The 23,458-nt window shown below is 37.4% G+C and overlaps 1 protein-coding gene across 4 annotated transcripts; it reads left to right on the forward strand.

Annotated features, from left to right (window-relative positions):
* Window positions 1-1,343: 1,343 nt before the first annotated feature.
* Window positions 1,344-11,419, forward strand: LOC126794346 (uncharacterized). 4 transcript variants are annotated; one of them, XR_007672136.1, is made up of 9 exons: window positions 1,344-1,479; window positions 4,522-4,609; window positions 4,730-6,168; window positions 7,229-7,283; window positions 7,379-7,485; window positions 9,289-9,379; window positions 9,767-9,814; window positions 10,891-11,057; window positions 11,114-11,419. XR_007672136.1 is itself a non-coding variant. In XM_050521038.1 (8 exons), the coding sequence occupies exons 3-8, from the start codon at window positions 4,730-4,732 to the stop codon at window positions 10,993-10,995; spliced, it is 1,845 nt and encodes a 614-aa protein (XP_050376995.1). In that variant the 5' UTR covers window positions 1,344-1,479; window positions 4,522-4,609; the 3' UTR covers window positions 10,996-11,135. The 4 variants fall into 4 exon arrangements, 3 of the variants coding, with proteins under 3 accessions (XP_050376995.1, XP_050376994.1, XP_050376996.1); XM_050521038.1 differs by having other exon boundaries at window positions 10,891-11,135; XM_050521037.1 differs by lacking the exons at window positions 10,891-11,057; window positions 11,114-11,419 and adding an exon at window positions 10,386-10,716 and having other exon boundaries at window positions 9,767-9,889.
* The last annotated feature ends 12,039 nt before the right edge of the window (window positions 11,420-23,458 follow it).

Below are 23,458 nucleotides of genomic sequence, written 5' to 3' on the forward strand. Positions count from 1 at the left end.
CAGCCTGTGAGCTGGTTTAGCCTTATTCATATTTGCCATCTTCATGATCAAAGAAACATAATACTACCTCTAGCTAGGTCTGCCTCTGACCCATTTTAAATTGTTGCTTGCCACCAAAGCTATAGCCATTGGCACTAATTTTCAAAAACTAGTGTTGTAGGTCTGCAATCATCCTCGATGAGCTTAGCTATTTTCACTAACCTTTTCAAGAGTCAAGATATCATTGAACCTTGAACTGTAAAGCAACATAAGGTCATGGTTCCCAATTCCTTATATCAAGGAGACAACATGAGAATGCATTTGTATGCATTTCATGATCAATATGCAGTTCTCAAACAACCGGAACTAATATGCAGTTCTCAAATAACTGAACTCAAAATACGACCAAAGCAATATGAAACATTATCTTGATATATCAGTAAAATTCCAAAATTTCCAATTCTTGCTAACATTGACGGAAACTATAAGCGAAGCCTATCATCACGTAAAACCCACTGTGAGGAATATCTCTAATACCTTTCTCGTCGCCGATGCCAGCGTGAGTCACCGGAAAGTGCAAAGGAACCTTACAGATTACCTTGAGCTTCAATTGATCGATTCTCTCTCACGAAAGCTTCTCCTAAAAAACTAAGGCCACATAGGTGTCAAGGATGATGAGATGAAGCTATCCATACTCATGAGAAGCCCTGACTTGGCCGAAATAAAAAAACCCCATTAAAATTGTCACCACCTTTTATCCTTCAATTCTCTTTCTCCAGGTCTCGTCTTTGAAAACTAAAGCTTTAGGGGTGACAACGACGTCGAGAGGAATAATTCTAGGCTGGTCTGATGCCATGAGAAGGCCGAAAGATGGAGGAGCGATGTAGCTCCGACACATATAGCAGTTGGAGACTGAGGTCGGTTTGTGTTTAATATTTCAATAAACAATGCTGTAATTTGTTGATGTTTTCAGAGGTACCCAACGTCAATACTAAAATATCATTAATTCGCGAAAAGAGCTCTGCGTTTTTTGACTTAACTTATAATGGAAAGGAGGGTTGTGGTAGCTTTTGCTTATTGCTTAGAAACGTCCGTGACTTTTAAATAAGCGAGCTGCTTGTGTCTCTATCAAACTGAAAAAGCTCCTCTTCTCATAAATTAATGAGCTTATAAGCCCCGCCAAACACAACCACAGTAAAACGTTTCTCTCTAGAACAAATAAGACCAACAAAGTTCAAAAAGAGGAAAATATTTAAAAGAATTAATTTATTCAATCAGATTTAATTTTTATATAAAGAAAAAAATAATCAGAAAAAAGGAGGATGAGAAAAAGAAGAGAAAAGCCATAAAAGGCTTTAAAAGCCATAAAACCCACCTCCCGGAGTGTATTTTGTTTTGTATGCCAATGTGGTCTGGTCGCCTCTGAAACTGCCCTGTTTCTGATTCCAACTCTTGAAGAAAACGGCAGACTCGCCTTCTTGCATGTGTTGGGCATTCATGGTATATTCTCCTGACTCTTCTTCCTTATGTAAACTATCTCATTATTCCATTGATTACAATCCAGTAATGTCATTTATTCTTGAAATTGCGGATAGGGATCTCTCTGGGTTTTGATCCACTGCACTTGTTGGGTTTAGTTTTGATGTCAAATACTATACAAGCAGAGATGAAATGAGCAATCTTTATTTCTTATTGAATCAAAATATTACTCCTTTATGATTATATCGATTGCCCATCAACCCTGTTAGGTATTTGTTGAGTTCTGCAAACATGGTGTTTAGGTTGTTTAGGGTTTCTGTGATTAGGGTTAACAGATATGTCTTTATTTTGGTTCAAGACACAAAGCTATCTCATAGATTTGCCATTGAATGTTGTATTTATCTATTCTACAGGTTCCATTTCCATTTTTTATAGTTTATGTAGTTTCTGTGAGTAATTTTCCTTATATGTAATGAATCCGCGTGCAACGATGAACCAAAGTATCTGCTGGTAATAAATGAGAACTTGTCGTGTTGTATGATATATATGACACGTGATGAATTTTGACATATTGCATAATACATTATCCCATCCATCGGGTCTCACAACGCTGCCACGGTGCGATGCCAATTTTTCATAGTCAGAAAGCATTACTGTATTTCCTATAAGAACTGCACGTGTTATGACTATATAGATCACATTTGTTATCACTAGATCTATGATTGTAAACTCGTAATGTTCTTTTCATTAATTTTCCATTATGCATTTGTAAGAAAAAGATTATTTGTTGCATTGAGTGCTGAGATTATAATAAGTAATTGACTATAGGCAGAAGTTGCGGAAAAGCGTGTTGGAAATTTGAACTCAAGTTTTTATGAAATTAATTATATGGCAGAATTCATGAAGTTCTCCTAGACGTTGAGAAGATGTTAAGCTGACAGAGAGAACCCAAAATTTTAATGTCTAGTTATGCTAAGAACCTAAATTTAGCATCATTTCGCGTTGGGGTTTAACGTATTTTTGGTAGTAAAATAAAATTTAAGAAGAATAGGAAACTTAATAAAACATCTGAATTGTAACGGGTAAAATACCAAAGCCACCCAGTTTTATCCTGGTCATATAAAGCAGTTCATGGATTGTGTCTGGCGGGCTGTTTACTGATTGAATGAGAGTTTCACAATCTTGAAATCCAATTACTTTGATTTATGGCATAATGGTGAAGGTGCCATTCCTCTAGGCAGGAAATTTGAGCTTCTGAAAAGCTTTCTTGGGAAAAGTCTGATACAATTCTGGGGGATTGAACTATTTTTTCTTTTTCATTGAGTATGACTATTTTATAGACCATTGTTTTGCATGATAGGGTATAGTTGATCCTTGAAAGCAAATAGTAGCCTCCTGTATCTTGAGCTGAAGTTTCGACAGAAGCTAAGAACTTAGTCTTATTCCAAAGTTAATCTGCCTCTTCCTCATTACTTTCAATCCACAACTTGATTTCCAGCCGGTGTACATCGGAGCCAAAATCACACACCACTAAAGGTCATCAGTTTTTTGTTTTCACTAGTAGCAGCATACCCTTGCAATATAGATAATCATATCCAGATCAAATCCACACCACAAAAAACAAGCGTACTTTTCTCTTGTGAATAGCTAATTTTTTTACATGTGACCCAAATGCACCAGTGTAGCGATTATATGCAAGGCGTCTTTTTCTTTGTAGGGGTTACTGGTACCTGTCATCCTCTCTCTTGTGTTTGAATTTGGAATTCTTTTTTATCAAAGAAATTTAGGACCATGTGTAGTATTCCACCAAAGCTTGGAGCTTTTTGTTAGGAATATGCTTATTAGAGGATATGTTGACGGACAATTTGGTTGTTCGGAGACTCATCAATCGTGTACAAGAATGTTTATTTATTTTTGGGTATCATATCATAATTTCCATTTCAGTACTATTCCTTAAAGAAAGGGTCAATGTTTTTAGCTTTTCTCAAGTTTCCGCAGTTGAAAAAAAGATACACATCTAACTTTGTATAGGTAATAAATAAGCCAAATGAGTGGTGGTCAAAGTACATTTTGTTTCATCGTATGTGCATCTTCAAATAGATGAACAAACTGGATGGTACAGGAGATCCCCTACTTCAACATCTCTGTATTGACTCATTTGACTGAAGCACTTGGATTTGAGGTTGTGCAATAAAATGGTTAATCTGTTTTCTGGGAGTTTGTGAATATCTCTTGGAATATAATTTTTCTTAGTTATGCTTTTAGATTACAAAGTTAACGTATCTCATGGTAAAGATTTTGATTTCAGATGAAATTAGATATGGTGTTTAAATGCCAGTTGAAAAATTACTTTTCTTGAATTCTTTGACTCAGCAGCTTGAAAAGCTCATTTACTGGGATATGAAGGTGGTAATGCCTATGCTTTTCAGACTGAAAACTGGTGTAGGTGTGACAAATTTCTTTGCAGATTGTAATAGCTGTGAGGGTGATGGTAGTGTAGAGATAGTGGGAGTATTTATTATGTAAATAAGAGTGTTCTTTACGATTACCATTGCCTCTTCTTACTATGTAATTTGTCCATTATTTTTCTTCTATTTTTATACTTTCTTAAGATAAATATTAGGGGCTGTTATAAAAAGAATAGGTAAACACTACCCTTAAGCACATGATCTCCACCGTTGTCCACAGCATAGCTGCCTCTAGCATTCAACAGCCATGAATGTTCCCAGGATTTTTTTGGTTATCTATGCCCCGTAATTGGGGCCATGAGAAAATTTCTCTGGTAACTCTGATTTTGATTTCTTTCCTTCTTTCCATGTCTGACAGCTTCTCTCTACCTTTCTGGAATCTCCTGAATGATATTGCTAGCTACTGTTGCTTAAGTGTGTAAAATTGCCAAGAAATTGAATCATTTGTTTCCAATGTTACTGTTTGATTGGTATATTGGATGGTCTCAATTGTTGTTTTCTTTGGAAAATCTTGTGTTGTTTGTAAAAGTTAATCTACTCCGGAAAAGTGTATGTTTGACTTACCATTTACTTGTTCGATGAAATGTTGATGCAGTAAGATGGAGAGAAGATAATATATGAGAGAGGGGTAAGCATCTCTTGTTTCGAGACATTAAAGCAACAGATTAGTGAGGTTGTCTCAGGTGAAAATGTTGATACAGACTCTCCTTTCTTGTTCACATGAAGCTGTTCTCTTTTGTCTTTCTAACTTTGGATTACAAGATCTCATATATGATTGGATGCCTGGTGCCCAAATTTGGCAGATGTGTACAAAATGCGATGATCGTTGCAGTTGCAGAAATGCTCAACTAAGTTTGGAGGAAAAAAAGAATGCCGGGGATTCAAGCAACTTAGTTTTTCCAAGACGCTTTTCCCAGCTGTCAGTAATTAGTATAATGTCTGAAAGTGCTGCACCCGATCTTGTTTACAAGAGGAAGAGATTACCAGAAAATTGTGCCACTATACGTCCAGGATGTGATGCGAAATCCCTGAGAACTGGTGATTGCCTTTCGTGTATCCATTCAGATGCTCCTTCACTTGCTGGTAAGGATCGATATATTCATGCTCAAAGAGGGGAACTGTCAGCTATTAGTGTAACGTCTGAAAGTGTTGCACCTGATCTTGTGTACAAGAGGAGGAAGTTACAGGAAAACTCTGTCCCCATACTTTCAGCATGTGATGTGAAAAACCCGAGAACTGGTGATTGCTATTCATTTATACATACTGATGCTCGTTCACATGCTGGTAAGGAACAGTATGATCATTCTCAAAAAGGTTCAGCAATTAGTATGTCTGAAAGTTCTGCACCTAATCTCGTATACGAGAGGAAGAAGTTACAAGAAAACTGTGTTGCCAAACTTTCAGCTTGTGATATGCTAAACCCGAGAACTGGTGATTGCCTTTCATTTGTACATACTGATGCTCCTACACTTTCTGGTAAGGACCAATATTTTCATTCTCTAAAAGTGAATCAGGATGGACCATGTGTATGCAATGGAGAGTCTGTTATAAAATCACAGTCTTTTCTTGGGTTATCTGTTGATGAAGAATTAGTTTCTGATAAAGCACCTAAAGCTAGTGTTCCAAAAGGTTTAGAGGTAGACAGTGTAAACGATAGTTGTTCATCATCAAAGTCAAATATGGAGAACCTTTCAACCTCCAATAAGACGGAAGTAGATGAAACAGCTGAGTGCTCCTCATCTAGTGCAATAGTTATGGAAGCTGTGGGAGACCTGTCTGAAAAGGATTTCTGCATCTCTATTCTTAAAAGTCATGGACTGCTCGGGGAAATTCAAAACACTAGGAGTTGTGGATCTGCTGAAGGCAGTGATACCAGTAGCAGCAAGACCTGTCGAAGGTCATGCAAATTTTGTAATCGTTCAGAAACCTCTCTGAAACTGCTGATTTGTGATAATTGTGAAGAGGCATTTCACATGTCATGCTGTCAGCCACGGATAAAGAAAGTACCTATAGATGAATGGTTCTGTTATTCCTGCTTGACAGAGAAACATACACTTTTAAAAGAGAGAGTTACTAGAAAGTTTCCAAATATCACTAGTGTCATGAGTAGAAGTGCATCATCGAAGGATGATGTAAATCCCATATTACTGATGCTGAGAGACACTGAGCCATATAGAACTAGTGTTCGAGTGGGCAAAGGTTTTCAAGCGGATGTTCCTGACTGGTCTGGTCCAGTGAACAAGTATGTTCATTCTGTACTTCATTTCTCACTTTCTGCGAAGTAGTTTAAATAAATATCTTCCAATTTAGATGGGAAAGTATATTCATCCTGTACACTGCCTTTGTCCACAGTGTCTCTTCGTTTCATCACAAATTATATGTAATTTGATATAAGATAAACTAACACCCTGATGAGGACATCATGCCAACCCTTTCAAGGTTTATGAATGGAAGAGATGAAAAAATAGAGCAGCTGATCATTACCATTCTTTATGGTTGATTAATTGATCTCAGGATTTTAATTAGCAGCTGAGAAGAAGTCTGATCCAAAGAGTTTTTAGGCTTAGTATTATTTCAAGAGTTTACTTGTGTCTTTTTGTTTATGTTCAGTTTAGGAGTATTAAGTTTTTATTTATTAGGTCTTTTATGTTTCAGTTTCTGAATTTCAAGAGTCCTAAAGAGTCTTAAAAACTAGTTAGTGTCAGTTATAGAACCTAGTATAAATAACTGTAAAAGCCAATGGGCTGAGATATGCTATGTTGAATAAGAGTATCAGTGTTTAGTGAATTTTCCTGTGATAGGATTAAGGTGAGAAATCTGGGAGAGATTCCTAAATTATAGTGTTTTGGGTGTGAAGACTAGACTAGGGTGTGAAGCCTGGGAGTGAATCCTAAAATCAGTGTGTGTTTAACCTACAGTTCTTAGAGCTTGTGATCCAGGTTCCTAAGCAGCTACTGTGCTTCATCACACCCATGTTTTGACTGCATGACATGGTTTATTAATTATTTATTTTTTGTCTTTCCAAAAGTTTGATTAACAATCACTGAAAAAAAAAATATCTTTCTTGCAAATTAGTTAGGCTCAATTGGTCGGGAAGTTCTTGCCTATCTTTCCGTCTTTGTGCTCAATTCTATTTAGCTTCATGTTGGTTGCACCACATACTTCACATAAGTTTTGTTTCTGAGCACGGTGTAGAACAGAAACTTATTTACATCATCTTTTTTATTTGAATCCTTGTTTTCATCTCACATGCATTTCACATGCGTTGCAATTACAGCTTTTTTTATTTTTATTTGATACAGTGAAAACATTGGTGAGCCAGCGGAGTTACATCCTTCAGAGTATGCTAGACTGCATGTAAGGCCTAGATGTATCTACTAATGTGTTCTGCCTTTCCATTTGGCATGGGGCATATGGAAATTCCATTGAGTAATGACATATCTTCTTTGTAGGAGTTCAATGCCAGCAAACCCACAAAAGTTCGCTCTATAAGTAATTGGATTCAATGCCGAGAAGTTGTGGATCCTGAAAGTGGAATAAGATGCGGAAAGTGGCGCAGGTAATCTACCTAGTCTTATGTTTATATATCTAATTGACTTTATAAAGGATGCTTGATCTTATGATGAAGTTTTTCTACAAATATGGATCGGAATGCATGCAGTATATTGAGAACTAACCTTGATTATGAAAAGTGATCCGAAAATGGAACTGGTAATTTTAAATCTACTCACCAAATAATCTGATCGTCTCTTTATTGTTGTCTTAAAAACTGGGAGTTTAAACAAAGTTGAAGCAGCCTTTCTCCTCCTTTCTCTGAGGAAATGTTTTTCAGTTGGTCCAGGAAAGTGTGTCCTTGGGGTCTGTCTGTTGGGTGCTTGGGGCTATGTGGTCTGCCTCTCTTGGTTTCCATTATTCTTGTATTTCCAGTCTGTTTCTCTGGGATGTCTGTGGTTTTATTTTGTTGTCTTAGAATGATGGTTTCAGTTGCAATATACAAATTGGCTCTGTTAAGCTCTTTGAGTAATGACAGAGATAAAGTTGATTTTAGATCACTTTTGAAATAATTGGGAAACAGAAGTCGAAAGAGCAAAAAATGTATCAACTTTTACATTAGGACCCGAAAGCTTCTGGTCATAGCTCAGATAATATGGTATGATAGGAAGTAGGTGCAGAACATTAGGTTCCAATTTTCATATAAGCAAAGAAGAAATAAATAATCGGCATGATGAATGAAGTACAAATATTGGCTAATTTCAAAAGCAGAAAAATGAAGATTTCACTTAATGTACCTGCAAAACTTGTTCTTGAAAGATATTGAATGGTGATTAAATGAAAAGTTTAAGCTTAGAAAGAGGAGATGAACAAGTCATCTGAGCAGACTTTAGTAATACTATTCAAAAGAATAGAACGTCCGAAAGATAATTGAAAGCCTGTCATGTCAGGTAATTCAAGTGCTTAGAAAAAGGGCTCAGGCAATGGTAGAGTCGTCCCATGTCCTTTTTTGTCCTTGAAGTGCGTAGATCATGAACAGGAGGCCAATTGGGTAGGGTGGGGACATTTCTACATAAACAGTTGTCCAAAATTAAAACATTTACTTAGAGAAATGTGATTGATTTGTATCTCTATATTGTATTGAACCCTGTATAAGTCTTCAATTGCAGCCATCTGAGTTCTAATTTTAAGTGATGGTAAATCTGTTATCTCCTCATGCATTAACCTCTAAAAGGGCTACAAGTTGTTACAAATTCTTTGTGTAAGTGTGTTGGCATGCCCAGTGGAGTTGAAGAATGTTGGCCATTTGCAGTTACTTTAGCTAGAGCAGAATAGGAAGATTTTGCTTCACTGGTTTGTGTGTGGAAGAGCTTTGTGTTCAAGTGTGTTTCTGGTCTGTTCTATGAGCGTGAGTCACCTTTGAGTTAGGAATTTCTCCATGCTTGAGAGGACTAAAGTGCAGTGGAGTTGAAGAATGTTGGCCATTTTCAGTTATTTTGGCTAGAGCAGCATAGGAAGATTTTCACCTGGTTTGTCTGTAGAAGAACTTTGTGTTCAAGTGTGTTTCTGGTCTGTTATATGGGTGTCAGTCACCTTTGAGTTAAGAATTTCTCCCTTTCAGCCTCACAGCTGCTGTAACTTGATTAGTGTTTTTTTATTTATGCTCTGAGGGCTTCTCGTTCACTTTTGTATTCTGCTTTATATAAACGAAGTGTTTTGTCTACCAAAAAAAAGAAATCAAAACGCCATCTGAGTAGATTATTTACTCAAAAATAGTTGGATTAGTATTTTTATACGTGATAGAATACTATTGATCCAGAGTTCTGTTATATCTATAGGATACATACATATTGATACTCTCAAATAACAGGGCTCCTCTTTTCGAAGTTCAAACAAAAGATTGGGACTGCTTCTGCTCTATATTGTGGGATCCAAGCCATGCTGATTGTAATGTGCCTCAGGTCCTCATATTATTTATAGTATTTTTTTTAGTTATAGTTGTAGGGTTATATTTATGTCATTTATGAAGTTTTTGTATGAAGAAGCACACTCACCCTCCCACACATCTCTGCTGCCACTTCAGGATTAGGGACTTGTGGTCACAAATCACACACACGCGCTCACACACACACACACACACAATAAATAAATGAAGACTGGGTGAAAAAGGATTTCACTTTTGTATTGTCGGCAAACAGTTTTTAATGTTGTGTTGCTTGTACAGTTATTTTCGTTTTTTATCCCTATCATTTATTTATTTTGGGTGTTTTCTTTTTGGTGTTGTTGGCATTGAAATTTGATCTGTATTTCTAACTAATGTAATGTATTGTTGGTTACGTCTGGCTCAGGAATTGGAAACAGATGAAGTACTAAAGCAACTGAAGTATGTTGAGACGGTATGTAATAGGCAACTTCCACTAAACTTTCTCTGCCTCATTTTCCTATCCACCCAATATATTTCAATTTTCAGTATGTGCTATAGTGTATCGGTCAACAAGTTAGTCAGAGAAACAGAACAAGCACAGCAAACCAAGAGAAACAACCACAAAGAAAAGAACACAAAGACACAGATTTAAGGTGGTTAAGCAAATAGCCTTGCCTACATCCACCGGAGAAACACACACTTCCACTATATTAATAATGGGTACACAAGAAAGACTAAGAAAACAAGGACTCTTCTCTTCCTATCTTTCTCCTCTCTGCCCTCTCTCACCCTCTAACCGAGAATGGAACACACTTTGCTCTTTGTCTCTGCGATGCCTAAACCTAGAGCATAACCCCTCCTTATATAGCCATAAGGACAAACATGTTTCCTCACCAAATAGGAATCCTATTCCTAATAGTAGTAGGCTGTAAAGCCTCCTCCTTCTACAGATAAACCATCATCAATAAGGGTTCTCTATCCTTACCGGAACACCATACTCTAAGAAACCATCTTAAGAAAAACACATGTGCTGGAAACCCAACATGTGCTTATTCAAACACTTTACTGGAGTTATGAATGCTGTCTTGGTTTAAATACTTCTTCAATTTTTATTTTATTTTGGTCAGATCTTCAAGTTTATTATTGCTATCTATTATGCACTTATGCCACCAAGTTATTACTGAAGACACAATAAGTTATAGATAATCTCCTGTCCTTCCCTATCAATAAGATAGGTATCTGAATACTGACTGCAGAACTAAGAAAAATGTAAAAAATACACATAGGTATAACGTGCATAGCAATTTTTGTTTTTGTTTTAAAAGAGATTGTTATTGTTATTAAGGGTGGGCCATATGGAACCATATGGGTAACAAAGAAGAGTCATCGTTGGCACCTTTGTGGTAGTGAATTTCTGTCATATTTAAAACATGTATGGTTTGAAGTTCATGGCTTATATTCACAGAATATGTTCTGCATCATCTGTTGTATATTGCTGTGTGAGTTTCCTGTTTACTCGGTGATTCTTATTCCTCAAATGGTTTGCAGCTGAGACCCCGGCTCTCTGCTCAACAGCACAATTTGGGTCGCGCCAACAGCACTGGTGATTTACAAAACCGCAGAGTAGATACAAAAAGTATACAAACTCTTTGATATGGTGAGAACTCTTTGAGAGTGTTCATACAGATCTGCCTTGTCCTTGTACATCCATTTCATATATATATCAAATGGAGTTGGCTTTCACCACAGTTAACTGGACTAAAAATTTTTCTATCAAGTACAATGGCTTTTGCGCCGCCTCCATTTTTTGTGGTGTTTGATATTCATCTTTTAGTGGGTGACTTAAATGTGGAGTAGATAGTTGCAAAGAAGAACAATGGATGAAAAAACTGTGCTTGATTCACAGCAAGTGTGAATTACACACAGGAGTTTAGGCTATCTCGGGGACTTGTGCTTGAGGAATTCAAAATTGAATGGATTCAGGTCTCCCCCAGCAACAACAAATATGGAATTGATTGGTAGAGGGGTAGAGTAATAGTCTTGCTTTAATTGAAAATTTTGAGGCTTGTCTGGACTAATCTGGTATTCTCATTTTCTTTTGGTATTGAGATGAAGAAAAATAAAACAAAACAAAACAAATCAGAATCCGATAATTTTCAGCAAAACTGGTTTTTTTTTTCTTCCGACAAGTTTTCAATTTTTTTATTGATTTTTAATAGTGCAGCTTCAGATAAAATCTTGAAATTGAAAATCGCAAATGTACCTAACTGGTTTCCCAAACATAATACCAACTCGTATCAAAATTTTGGATCTCTTGTTCAAGCTCCTTAGGGAGGTCGGGAAATGTTCTAGTATTCCTTTGTGGCCTTCATAAATTACAGATCAATTTCCACTGGCAATAATTTAGTTAAGGAAACATACATACTTATTTCCTGCATTTGTTTTTTTAACATTTCTAGGTCGTAGGTCGTAAGTCGTGGAACTAGGACCTGTTTGAGTACTACTTTACCAAATATCGAGTACTTTCCTTGGACAGTTTGGCAATAATCCAAGTAGCAAGGAGCAGATATGAAACTCGAGAAATTCAAGCACAATCGGTTGAAACATGGAACCTCTCGCAAATTTAATAATAGTACTTAGAAACCATGCCTACATCCTCCTATACTGTAATGTAAGTTGTTGGTCAGTTGAAAAATGTCATGCAAGACAACATTATTTGATCAGCAACTATAGCTGAAAAATGGCCTTCGGAGAATCTCAAAATCCAAAGGATGATGTTCAGCAAATTCAGGAGATGATTTCCCTATAATGGTTTTCTGTATATCGCAGGTACAAAGTATAATCGGTGTTCCAGATGACCAGGTTAAGACCTTATATTAGCATTCTTATTGCAAGCCAATGGAATTTTTTAGATTATTAACTGTGTGAAAAACCTGTTTTTTAGATTATTAACTGTAAATTGTAATTATTGTATAGAAAAGTTAGATTTACAAGATAACTTTCTGATTAAATTTTTTTGAATTTTTTATTATTTATTAAATTAATTTTTATGACTATATTATTCATATATTAAAATATGTTTTTATTTAACCTATAATATAGAGTTATTAATGTATTTTCACCGGGTTTTTAGTTGACAAAACTTGTTTTGGTTATAATAGTATAGATATACACGAAGAAGTTGAAATTGAGTGTTGAGGGATTGATTCATTTATGACACATTTACTTATTTCAAATATAATTTAAACTATTTTCAGTCATAATAATATGCTTACTTGTGTTAATTATTAAGTTGCTTCCTACAGTCATGCTACTTGTTCTATGTATTCAGGGAACTTGCAAAGGATTTCGTTGTTGCTGGCACTGCATCAGAGTCATAGGCGGATCGAGCGTAAGGCTTGTATGGGTTGGAGCCCTTGCAAGTTATTCCTATATATCTAACTACCCAACATAAATGAACAACATGATGTTTGATTCAGTTACTTCGAATCCCAGTGAAGGGATTTGTCCTATTTTTTATTTTTATGTTGTTTTTCATGTTTTTTCTCCTTATTTTCATTTTTGGTTCTTCTGTTACCAATTTGTTCTTTTTTTTTTCTCCATTTTTTATGTTCCTTTATTCATTAGTTTTTCTCAAAACTTTCTGAAATGTTTTGCTCTTTTTCTCATTTTGTTCTCCCATTATTCCTTTTAAGTATAATATTTTATTTATTTTAAAAATGTAATTCTAAATTTTAGAAAGCAAAATCACCCGCAAAAACAAATTTCGAGCAAGCCCTACCACATTTTACATCCTAGATTCGCCCCTGATCAGAGTCGCTCTACGATACTTGTGAAGCGATGTTCAAGCCTGACATGGTTTGTTACTTTACACAACTAATCAAGATAGTTATATTTGAACTGCTTGTATATTTTTCTGTTTCATCTATTAGTTCTTGATAATGTAGACCATCGCATGTGTTCATGTTACTTCAGTACAAGTAACTGTCAGTAAGTTGGCTACTCCGAAATGTCATAAGATAATTGTAATGTGTACTTTATAAACCGCATTGATTGCCATGAACGGAAATCAAAGTGAAAACAAGCTACATATACTCTGATGTTAAATCTTTTCCTTTCCATCTTTTGAAAGCACTGAAGTGCTAGCTATTAGAAACAAGCATTTGGGGAGAAACAGTAATAATGGTTCTCCAATCCTGTTTTCTTTGACAGAGTTGGAAAATGAAAACTATATAGTGAATTACAATCGAGCAGTGTTTTTTTATATATAAATATTCTTCTGTTTCATCTATACTCTTAATATAGGCCTCATCATTTAGCCCGCAGATCCGAAAAGCCTGCGGAGGCCCGCAAGCCCGATGGGTTTTTACCCCGGTCGGTTTTTTGCATGTGATTTATTTATAACCATGTGACGAGCAACATGGAATCATGAGATCAAGAATCGCTTAACTATGCAGTTTATTTGGCAAATTGACAAGTAAGATCTAAATTAGTATTGCCGGTTTTATTTAATTTCATTCATATGAATGAAATTATATATGTTACGTGAGTAAAGTAGTCTTTGAATATTATGACATGTTATATGCTATGCATATTTAAATTTATTTTTAAATTTGATTGCTTAGCATGTAATTGCATCGTAATGTTATGATTTATGTTTTACGCATTATATTTATACATGGTCTTTGGCACAAGTACAATAATTTCCTTAGCCTTGTGTATTATGTAACCATGTTACATGCTATGCTTTTTATCAAAATTTAATTACTTAGCATGTCATTAAATCGTGATGCTATGATTCAAATTTTTAAGCATTATATATTTATACATGGTCATTGGCATGTATCATGAATACAATAATTGCCTAAGTTTTGTAAATTACTTAACCATGTTAAATGATATGCTTTCTTCGTTTCATATGCTATGTTTATATAATTTTTATAATTATGTTATTTAGCATATGATATGAGCATTGTCATGATAACGAATTTTCATGATAATTTTATAATTCAAAAAACAAAGAGAGTACACATATATTCTTGTGATAAAGTATTTTCATGAAGCATCGAAAGTACGACCATTTCAATTCTTGGTCTTGCAATCCGATTTATATTTCTTGGAAATTAATTATGGATAATAATGAATAAATAACCCTAAAGCAAAGGGCAAATATTAAGAACATGTAGGTTCATACAAACCGATCCATGACAATTGAGAATATTCGAATATTAATCGAGATATCAGCGGTTCGATTATAGGGTTCAATTTTTAATATTTGACTTTGCGAAGTACCGCATAAAGTAAAGCAACTTCACAAAATATTAGTATGACATGAATAACTGAATGCAAAGAAATGCATCATGCGATCCCCACAGTAGTAGTACTGAAGAATAATGTATTATATCTGTGGATATAAATAATAATATTAATAATGATAGCTGATATATAATTATTCGGAATTCAAAATATACATGCATTATGAGATGAAGATATCGTTAGATTTATAGTAAAAATATGTATATAAGTTCAAAAAAGCTCTTTCCATTTTTTCTTAGTTCAAGTCCTACAGAAAGTTGTTGCTGATTAATTGTAGCTTCAAGAGCTCATGTTTACATCACCACCCACATACATACAACAAAGGGAAGGCGCGCGTATACACACATATCAAGACTAATTTGCCGGAAAATTAAAAACCCCACCTTGTCTAAGTATGAATCCAAACCATGGATACACCAACAAGACATAATGAGCTGCAAAGAAATGAAAAGTAATCTTTCAGCTACAGACACTGTTGTGAATATATGAAAAGAAGTTTCTAAATGGAAAAAGGGTTTGGGATTGAAACAAATATATATGTTCGAGTTGTTGTTGCAGTCAAAACCATTATCTTCAACCAATGACAGAGTATATATGTATTTTTTAGAAAGATGAAGAAAGGAGATAATCAGAATCAAGGCCCCACTGCTAGCGTCCTTAGTTTTAAAAGGCACACTGACAGTCTCCAATTTACACGTTCAGTCTTTTTTTTTGTTGCCAATGTTCAGATGGTAACCACTTTCAATAACAGAAGAACTTTCAGATATCCCAATAAGGAGGTGAAAGCATCAAACTCAAATCGAGGTCAGGAATATATTGATTTTTTTTTAAAATATGGGAATATATTGATTAGAACCATCAATTTTTTAGGTCCTCCTGAGATAATTCCAACTAAAAATTGACCAAATAAATACCACTCAGGCCATCATCATCAGTTTAGTTTAGCCAATTCTATTAGTCCCCAAATTCGCATAGATGCTTATTATTCAACTTCGGCTGATTTTATTACCCTTTAAATGACCCAAAGATGTGCAGTTCTCATCATTGAACTGGTATTCTTTACCTCAGAGGAACCAAGGAACAAGATAGGGGTATCTGTTTTCTTCGTCGATACCTACTTCAAAAAGAAAAGAAGTTTGTAAGAAAATTAACAACACCTAAGGACCAAACCAATCCAACAATTCTGAATTTCAGACCCCACAATCAAGAATAATTGTTACTGAAATTAACAACCTAATAAGTTAGTTGGTAACCGGAAATTACATTCAGCCCCTGAAAACAAGGACTCAAACAAATTTTTAGATGTATAAAATGGTGGTTTAAATTTTCAAAACATTAAATGTCGTATACAGAAACACATAATTACACATTACATACACAAACATGAATACATATACAGAGAAATATTTCATCATCTTGATCTCACTCAGTTTCAGGTTGAAGAGGGGGGGGGGGGGGGGAATCTACTGACCTCAACATTGGATGATAAAACAAGAGTAGAGATGCAAGTGTACACGGCCAGGACTCCTCATGATCTTCTTTTGAAAGGAAAACTTTCAGAAAAAAGCAAGTACCTGAAAAATTAACTGAGACATCATCATTAATTACCCAATAGCAAATCAGGAAATGTCAGCGACAAGATTACCTCATTCAATGGGATAAGCTCGGGGTGCACCAATATCATTCTTGCATATGCACCAGCTGCATTATCCCTGACAGCATTATCTGTCTTAGATTCCCCAAAAAGGGATAAATCCTGTTAGAATGAGTTGGAACAGGTAGATAAAGCATAAACCATGTTACTCATGGTGTGTCAACAATTAGGATTAATCATTAGAATTAGTGCTAATATTCTCCAACTCTCCTATAAATAGATAGCAAACATTTGTAACAATTCATCAAACAATCAATACAAATCATCATATTTGAGTTGGTATCAGAGCCACTTACTTGGTTGGTTGCAAATTTGCTCCAATTTTTTTTTCTCCCGTCTGGCGTAGGTGTTCTTGCCAGACGTCCAGATAAGCAGTGACACTGCCAGACGTCCAAATCTGCTCTCCACCGTCGCCTCCTCCGGTGCCACTGCCCTCGGCCCGACCTCCGACGCCGCTTCAAATCATCCGGATTGGCGTGCCCGTGCCTCCCCTCGGTCCGACCTCAGCTCCTCTCCATCGCCGACGCAGCAGCAGGACAACCCGAGACCGGGTTACCCACGGGTGATCCACCTCAACAGCAGTGCCGACCTCGTCGTCCGACCTCAGCTCCTCTCCATCGCCGACCCCGTCGTCGCTTCCTCGCCAACGCAGCAGCATCGCCGATCCGAGCCCCGGTGCTCCGACCTCCGCACCGTCGTCGCCTCCTCGCCGGCAGCAGCAGCAGCGCGACTCGGGCCCGAGCCCCGCCTCCGCACCAGCAACGCCGACCCGAGCCCCGCCTCCGGAAGTCCTTCTCCACGGGTAACGATTGTATTGATTTTAGAAGAGAAGAAGGGTTTTTTATCAACCCCGATACCCGACCCAAGATCCGACCCGCAATCCGACCCGCACTTCGACCCGCAATTCGACTCGCGATCCAACCCGAGATCCGACCCGAGATCCGACCTGAGATCCGACCCGAGATCCGACCCGAGATCCGACCCGCGATCCGAGAACCGGCCCGCCCCTTTTTCTGCTGCCTTTTTCAGTGTTTTTTCACCGACAGTGCTTGTTCACCGAGGCAGGTTCCTATCAGTTTTTTTGTTTCCGCTGCATTATTACTGATTTGTGATTTGATTTGATTTACAATGGGTTATGGAGACGAAGACGAGAGTTCTCAGGTCAATGATATTCAGAAATTTGAAGTCTCTGTCAAGAATTCTGACAGTGGTTCTTTTGGAGGAGCCAAACTCAATGGGGCAAATTTCTGTAAATGGAAGAAAATTATGACAGCCCATCTCCGAGGAATGCACAAGATATGACATGTAACCGGCGTCACTAAGGCTCCCAATGCAGATGCGGTTGTTGCCTACACTAAATGGGACGATGATGATGGCCTTGTAATGTCTGTCTTGTTCAAAGCCATGAATGAAGAGATACTTGACCTGGTAGCAGAATGTGATACCGCGCATGCCATATGGACGACATTGGAAGTCCTATTCACTAATGACTCTGATTTTATACAGGTTCATGAATTAATGTGCACAGCCTTTGCAATGCACCAGGATGGGCAACCGGTGGCGCAGTATTTCACCAAACTGAAGAATATTTGGGCTGAGATTGATGTGAAACGTCCTTGCATGATCAAGAATCAGGAGGATATTGTTTGGTACCAAAAAGAGAAGGAGCTTGAGCGAGTTCACCATTTCTTGAAAGGTCTTGATGCAAAGCATAACAATGCGAAAGGCGAGCTACTCAGAAAGACCGAACCTCCTAGCCTGATCACAGCTTTCACATTTATCCGTAAGGATGAGTCTCAGCAAGAAAGTCTTCATAAAACACAAGTTGAAGTTTCTAGCCTCACTTTTCAGGCTACATCTCGAACACCATCCCTTCAGCCAACCACTTTAGCTCCACTCCATAAGCGCGGACCACCACCAGGCTTCGGGAATTAGCCCCGCCCTCCTTGCTCTTATTGTCATGATACAAACCATGCTCGTGCAACTTGCTGGAAATTGTATCCACACCTTAGACCCCAGAGGCCTAATTATCGTCATAAGGCGAAAGCAGCTATTCAATTAGCCCCGGAACCAGATATCTATGGTGTGGTTGGACAGGATCATCATACAGCAGGAGGAGCAACACCCACAGCATCAATAGCTGGTCGTGGTAAGATTGGTATGGCTTTACATATTTCTCACTTTGTTGGTTTTGATACATGGATTATTGATTCTGGTGCGTCCGATCATATGACTTATGACAAATCTTATTTTACTATCTTGTCTCCTCCACCAGTACCATATGTTACTAATGCTAATGGTGATGCATTCCCCGTATTGGGGAAAGGGTCAGTTCGTATTACTCCCACAATAGAACTTCACAATGTACTATATGTACCTGCTTTATCTCATCATTTGATATCTGTCCCACAATTAAATACTGAAGCTAAGTGCTCTGTGACATTTTTTCCCATGTATGTGATATTTCAAGATCTTCTCACCGGGGAGTTAATTGGTCGGGGGTATCTAAGGGGCAGGCTGTTTCATCTGGATCAGACGTATGCGGGGAAGAAACCAGGGGCCTCGTCCCGGATCGCTTTGCTCTCCACTTCTGATAAGCTAAGTGAAGTTTTGTTATGGCATCGTCGCTTGGGGCATCCATCTTTTAGTGTTATGAAAACATCCATGCCTACTTTGTTTCTTGGTGTGGATGAGTCAGTTTTTCGTTGTGAAACATGTGTTTTGGGCAAGAGTCATCGTTCTACTTATTCCCCTAGTACTTCTCATAAACCTACTCTTCCTTTTGAATTAATTCATTCTGATGTTTGGGGGCCCTCCAAAGAGACTACTGTGTCAGGAATGCGGTATTATGTGTCATTTATTGATGATTGCACACGTCTTTCGTGGATTATTCTTCTGAAAAACAAAAATGAGGTTTTTTCGGCTTTTCAAGCCTTCTATACCACTGTCCAAACACAATATAATGCCACAATTAAAATTCTTCGTTCTGATAATGGGGGGGGAATATGTGAATCGTGTCTTTCAGGAATTCTTTAACGCACATGGAATTGTTCATCAAACAACGTGTCCTTACACACCTGAGCAGAATGGCGTTTCCGAAAGGAAAAATCGTCATTTACTTGATATGGCCCGGTGTATTCTCTTTAGTGCCCATATGCCTAAATACCTTTGGGGTGATGCTGTCCTAACTTCTGCTCATCTCATTAATCGTCTTCCATCCCGTGTCCTTGGAGGCAAAGTTCCATATGAGGTGCTTGCCTCCCATGTTTCCTTACCCTCTTTTTCTAATCTTCCCGCCCGTGTTTTCGGTTGTGTTGTTTTTGTCCATCTTCCAAAACATCAGAGGTCTAAGTTGGATGCCCGAGCAGTTAAATGTGTGTTTGTTGGATACAGTGGACATCAGAAAGGGTACAGGTGCTATCATCCACCTACCAGACAGTATTATGTCACTATGGATGTTACTTTCTTTGAGGACATGAGCTATTTCACGTCTCCTGATACTGCTCTTCAGGGGGAGAATTCATATTTTGAAGAGTTGTATCATGAAGAGGGGGAGACAAGTCAGTCAGGAGATATGGTGCCAGGTTCGATTGAGATTAATGATATATCAGCTACACATGCACCACCAGATGATTCTGGTATAGCCACTCCAGAGATTCAGGTACCAGAAGCTGACAGCACAACTGCCCCTCCGATCTCGCCTACTGTTGTTTATACCCCTGACCAACGTTTCCCTGGTACAGAAGATCACTCATTTGAGGTTAGTCATTCTATTGGGGCAAATAGTAGTGAAGCTAATAGTAGACAATATGTCCTACCACATAGGTCTACTCGGGGTCAGCCAACAAAAAAATATGAACCTACCCTTCAGGCTAAAGCTAAGTATCCTGTGGCAAACTTTATGTCTACCAAAAGATTGTCTAAGTCATATGAATCATTTGTGAATCAAATTTCTGCTGTATCAATACCTAACAAAGTGCAGGATGCATTAGGAGATCCAAAATGGAGGAAAGCGATGGAAGAAGAGATGGAAGCATTACAGAAGAACAATACTTGGGAGCTTGTATCTTCACCATATGGCAAGAAGGCAGTGGGATGTCGTTGGGTGTTTACAGTGAAGCATAATCCAGATGGGTCGGTGAGCCGGTATAAAGCACGCCTAGTAGCAAAAGGGTTCACCCAGACATATGGCATAGACTATGATGAGACATTTGCACCTGTTGCAAAGATGAACACTATTCGGGTATTACTCTCTTTTGCTGCTACCTTAAACTGGCCACTTAGACAGTTTGATGTTAAAAATGCATTTCTTCATGGAGAACTTACAGAGGAAGTGTATATGGATATTCCTCCTGGATATGTGGTAGCTTCTCCAGATAACTTTGTATGCAGATTGAGAAAGTCTTTGTATGGTCTTAAACAGTCTCCTCGTGCGTGGTTTGGAAGATTTTCACAATTCATGAGGAAAATTGGCTACAAACAGAGTAATTCAGACCATACATTATTTCTCAAACACCAACAAGGGAAGGTAACAGCCTTAATTATATATGTTGACGATATGATAGTTACTGGTAATGATACTATTGAGATGGATAGATTACAGAAACAGCTAGCCACAGAGTTTGAGATGAAGGACCTAGGTACACTCAAGTACTTCTTGGGGATTGAGGTAGCCCGGGGAAGTGATGGAATCTATCTGTGTCAGAGGAAGTACATTCTTGATCTGCTAACAGAGATAGGTATGTTAGATTGCACTCCAATTAATACTCCTATTGAGCAGAACCATCGGTTAGCAGAGTACCCAGATCAAGTACCCACTGACAAAACTCGTTATCAGAGGCTAGTTGGACGCCTGATTTATTTGTCACATACCAGGCCAGATGTCGCGTATGCAGTGAGTGTAGTGAGTCAGTTCATGCACAATCCGAGCGTGAATCACATGGATGCTGTTGTGAGGATTTTGAGGTACTTAAAGTCAGCTCCAGGGAGAGGAGTAATGTTTTCTAATCACAACAATATCCTTGAGATTTGTGGCTTCACAGATGCAGACTGGGCTGGAAATATTACGGATCGAAGGTCAACATCAGGGTACTTTACATTTGTTTGAGGTAATCTTGTTACGTGGAGGAGTAAGAAACAAAATGTGGTAGCTCGATCTAGTGCTGAAGCAGAATACAGAGGAATGGCTCAAGGAGTGTGCGAGGTATTGTGGCTTAGGAATTTGCTACAAGATTTAGGTGTTAAGCCTAAGTGTGCTATACAGTTGTACTGTGACAACAAGGCAGCTATTGATATTTCACAGAATCCTGTGCAGCATGATCGTACAAAACATGTAGAGGTTGATCGTCACTTTATAAAGGAGAAGTTAGACGCCAAGATCATTTGTTTTCCGTTTGTTCCTACAGAAGAGCAACTTGCGGATATACTCACAAAAGGAGTGTCTAAAAAGGTCTTTTATGACTCACTTAGCAAGTTGGGCATGGTTGATATGTATGCGCCAACTTGAGGGGGAGTGTTAGAATGAGTTGGAACAGGTAGATAAAGCATAAACCATGTTACTCTTGGTGTGTCAACAACTAGGATTAATCATTAGGATTAGTGCTAATATTCTCCAACTCTCCTATAAATAGATAGCAAACATTTGTAACAATTCATCAAACAATCAATACAAATCATCATATTTGAGTAACCCAACGTAATATCTTCACAGTATCTGGATCTATCGAAAGAAATTTCTAACATAAGGTAAAAATAGGTTTTAAGAGTTTAGGCTTCAGTGCTAAGATTATTCCTAAAAACCAGATAATTTAAAAACACTTCAATATGCGGCACAGCCACACGTAAGACGCCAAAGAAAAAACAAAAAGAAAAATAAGCAAGGGACTTTTTTAAAGAAAAGTTGTATATTCAAGTTTCAGGAGTTTGACCTTCAGTGCTAAATTTAGTGAAGAAAACCAGATAATATAAAAATGACTTAACATGAGCAACATAAATGAGTCAGCAAGGCAGGCAACAACCATAGTCCGACCTTGCAATGGGCGTGAAGCTCTCTGCATATGCAAATAGTTAACTTAGTAGCATACAACCATAAGGCTCTACAACTTTAAATGCTATCAATCTTTATCGCAAACCATTGTAAACTCCATTAAAAGGCCAAAAAGTTTTGCAAAGTTGGATGAAAAAAGAGGACCCATGGACTTGTCATAAGCATGGAGCAGATCAGAGACTACATTCATGATCCCTCCATCATGTTCAACATCACCGTCATCAATTCTTCATCATTAGAAGATGTCTGCTGACAAGCTGATTTTTCGTGAAGCATACAGAACTAGCATCGACCCGCAGGGACATATCTGTTGAGATGATCACACTTCTTCAGCATTTCAGAGCTATTTCAACCAATAATAATGCCTTGCATCTTATAAATCATACTTACAGTGTCCGACCGCCATATATCCAAGATCTTTAATGATGTCAGCAATGCTCATAGCCTCATACAAGCTTGGCAACCACTTCCTTGTTGTCATCTTCAGTCTTAGTTTTGATATAAATATGCAGTATCTGCACATTACGTAGTCATAGTATTGAAACAGGGATAGACCTCCAAAAGGTCACATGTTATTGAGTAACAATTTTACTCGGAACTTCTTTAGCCTTTCCTTGACTTTCCTGCAAAATAAGCCACATCATATAGTTGTGACACCTATAAACTTAAGAAAAATTATAATGAACTCGAAAAGAAACCAAAGTTGATTAAACAAATAGGAGGCTTGGAAAAACATGTCAAACATATTTCAATAAATAAGTCTCTCAATAAATCAAACTGAACATCACCAACTAAAGGCATGGATATTAATTTCAAGTTACATAATGAACACAATAATTTTTAGAAGTCGTTCGTGTGTGAGTGTGTGAGAGAGAGAGATGATAACCACTAACTTTATGATTATGGTAAATTGCATGTGCTGTTGTTAAAATATTCATTTCAATCAGTGACTATGTTTTTCATTCTAATAAATTGCTTATCTCCATCTTTTTTCATGTGCTGCTGCAATTAAAAAGTTTCCCATTAAATAAAATTGAAATCTACTATGTACTAAAAATTAACATAAATCCGATGTATAACCAAAAAACCATATGATAGAG

Source organism: Argentina anserina, chromosome 5, assembly GCF_933775445.1.
Source record: "Argentina anserina chromosome 5, drPotAnse1.1, whole genome shotgun sequence".
In the NCBI taxonomy this organism is placed as follows: domain Eukaryota; kingdom Viridiplantae; phylum Streptophyta; class Magnoliopsida; order Rosales; family Rosaceae; genus Argentina; species Argentina anserina.